The 2,524-nt window shown below is 47.3% G+C and overlaps 2 protein-coding genes across 2 annotated transcripts in view; both read left to right on the top strand.

The window, feature by feature from the left end:
* Positions 1-15: 15 nt before the first annotated feature.
* Pmar_PMAR002784 (conserved hypothetical protein) lies at positions 16-605 on the top strand (the record flags this gene model as incomplete). The annotated part of the gene is made up of 1 exon (XM_002782778.1): positions 16-605. A coding segment is annotated over one exon (590 nt), but the record flags the coding sequence as incomplete, so codon positions are not given.
* A 961-nt stretch (positions 606-1,566) lies between these two features.
* The window catches only part of Pmar_PMAR002783 (glycerol-3-phosphate dehydrogenase, putative), a gene marked incomplete at both ends in the record, with an annotated part of 1,222 nt that continues 264 nt past the window's right edge, over positions 1,567-2,524 (top strand). Inside the window, 7 exons of the mRNA XM_002782777.1 lie at positions 1,567-1,671; positions 1,711-1,793; positions 1,842-1,966; positions 2,012-2,097; positions 2,140-2,258; positions 2,302-2,389; positions 2,431-2,502. Of these exons, the coding sequence (XP_002782823.1) occupies positions 1,567-1,671; positions 1,711-1,793; positions 1,842-1,966; positions 2,012-2,097; positions 2,140-2,258; positions 2,302-2,389; positions 2,431-2,502 (678 nt within the window). The remainder of the gene's footprint in view (positions 1,672-1,710; positions 1,794-1,841; positions 1,967-2,011; positions 2,098-2,139; positions 2,259-2,301; positions 2,390-2,430; positions 2,503-2,524) is intronic.

Below are 2,524 nucleotides of genomic sequence, written 5' to 3'. Positions count from 1 at the left end.
TGACCGTCCTAGAAGGTGCCAGCCAGAGGTCTGGTGTCCTCTCTGATCCCGCCATCGTGAGCATGCAGAAGAACGCCCCTACTGTCGCTACTAACGGTATGCAGCGTCAACGTGGCTACTACAACAACAACCGTGGTGGTTACGGTAAGGGTTATGGTAAGGGTTACAACAACTACGGTGGTAAGGGTTATGGCAAGGGCTACAACTACGGCTATCGTAATAGACATCAGAACAGGAACAGAAGGTCCGGTCCCTCTGGCCCTGTCGGTGAGCTTGTCCCCAACGAGAACCCTGAAGCTAAGGCCGAGGTGAAGGAGGAGTTTGATCTTGCTGCTTCCGCTGAGAAGTTGGAGAAGCCTGACGAGTCTGCCATCAGTACTGCTGGTACGACTGTTAGGACTGGCTATGACAAGACTAAGGGATTCTTTGATGATATCTCTTGTGATGCCTTGGATCGGAACGGTATCCCTTCGTTCGACCCTACTCGTCGTGAGAAGCTTCGTGAGGCCGACAAGGAGACTTTCGGTTCAATGGCCCTCCAGCGTAGGCCCTTTGGTGGCAATGTTAGGCGTATGAGACCCAACAACAGGAACAGAAGATATTAGATGGTGACATCCTTAATGCTGTTGTTTTGACCATAAGTCTATAAGTGTGCATGTTCAATGCGACATCGTAGCACGGTACAAGTGCCTAACGGTCGCTTTTTTAACAGTACATAAGCACTAATAAGGCTCTAAAGACATAGTATTCTCTTTCAAAAAATAGTAGAAGTGTAGGTATCGTAATGTGCATTGTTGGTAGTACTGCTCTTCTTTTGATGTTTATCGATAACATCATTGTAGTGCGTATGATGAAGTCGATTGATCGACGATCACTTTCTCTGTATAACGAGCAAGGTTTGTGTTCTTAGTAGTTATTAACGAATGAAGCATTCGAAAGAAAGGTTGAGTTTATCGATACTGTGAATGTGCTTCTTGTCTCAACACTACGGAGTCGCAGTAGTAGATGTTAGGGTTGGGACGGTTGAAAACACGTGTGGAAGGTGATAGGTTTCTTATCACTCGCGATTAATCCTATTAGTGCGTAAATAACTATCAATTCGTAGAACGAATCGTCTTGGACGATTACTACGAATGGAAGGCAATGGGCTTCCTATCATTCGTACGATTAGTCGTATTAGGGCGTAAATAACGAAGTATAGAGATCAGTTGAATCGTCATTGACGATTACTAGGAGCTTCAGAGTTACTTAATGAAGTATGTTCTTGTAATAGAACAGCAGTAACACAGTACAACCATGATGGAATGACATCAAACTATTCGTTCGAACTGTTGGAACAGTATGATCACACAGGCCTCGGTACACTCCGACCTGCTCGCCGATATACATGCATTCCCATTCAGATCCTCTTATAGTGAACTTTGCATCTTGTGCAATTCGAGGAGAATTTACTCTGAGGAGGGTTTTACTTTCTTGGAACCGTTGAGAAAACTTAAGAATAGACGAGTGAGCAAGATACCCTCAATCTCGCGTCTGTCTCCATTCGTGTGAATACTCCTCTGTCGTATGAGCTTCGCCACTCGTCTCCTCGGCAAGACCGTGAAGTACGGTACCTTGGTCGGTGGATCGGCAGTCGGGATATCATGCGGCTACGTCTACTTCACAACACCGGTAGGCCCTCTTACCTGGGGTCTCCATCGTTCTTCTCAGCCCACCATACCCCCAAGTGGATATCGTAATTTCACACCACGAACAAATCGAAAGGATAACATGGAGCGATTGAGGAATGAAGTGTAGCGACTAAAACGTCGCGAGTAGAGCGTTCCGTGTTGTCATCGCAGATTTGACATCGTTGTCATCGGCGGAGGCGCGACAGGAGCCTCGGTGGCATTGGACGGTGCCTCGAGGGGCCTCAAGGTGGCCTTGTTGGAGCGGGAGGACTTCTCCTCAGGAACCAGCAGTAGAAGTAGGCAACTGTCGCTTCAATGTCGATGCTGAGTCGCCCTACTAGGCACGAAGCTCCTCCACGGTGGTGTTCGCTACTTGAAGGATGCCATCTTTAACTTGGATTACAAAATGCTCGTTTTGGTCTATGAGGTAGGTCCTCCATGGGACATGTCACGGACCAGCACTACATAGGCGCTGCGTGAGAGGGCTCATATGCTGCATTGTTCGCCATTCATGACCCAACCCTTGGCGATCCTAATGCCCCTCTATAAGCCTTGGGACATACTCATGATGTGGGCTGGTCTTAAGATGTAAGACCAGTGGGCATCGAGTAAAGTTGAACGAGCACATCAGGTACGAGTTTTGCGGCAATGTTGCGACGCTGTTCTCGCCAGGACTGCCCAACTCTTATTGGGTTAGCAAGTCCAATAGCCTACATATGGTAACACCCTTAGTTAATACTACGACATTCTTCCCATTCAGTTCCCTCTCTTGAAAAACGAAGGTCTGCTAGGCAGTGTTATGTATTATGATGGTCAACAGAACGACTCCAGAGTGTGCCTGCATATAGCTATGA

Source organism: Perkinsus marinus (genome assembly GCF_000006405.1).
Source record: "Perkinsus marinus ATCC 50983 genomic scaffold scf_1104296938268, whole genome shotgun sequence".
In the NCBI taxonomy this organism is placed as follows: domain Eukaryota; phylum Perkinsozoa; order Perkinsida; family Perkinsidae; genus Perkinsus; species Perkinsus marinus.
This window is presented reverse-complemented; position numbering and strand designations above follow the sequence as displayed.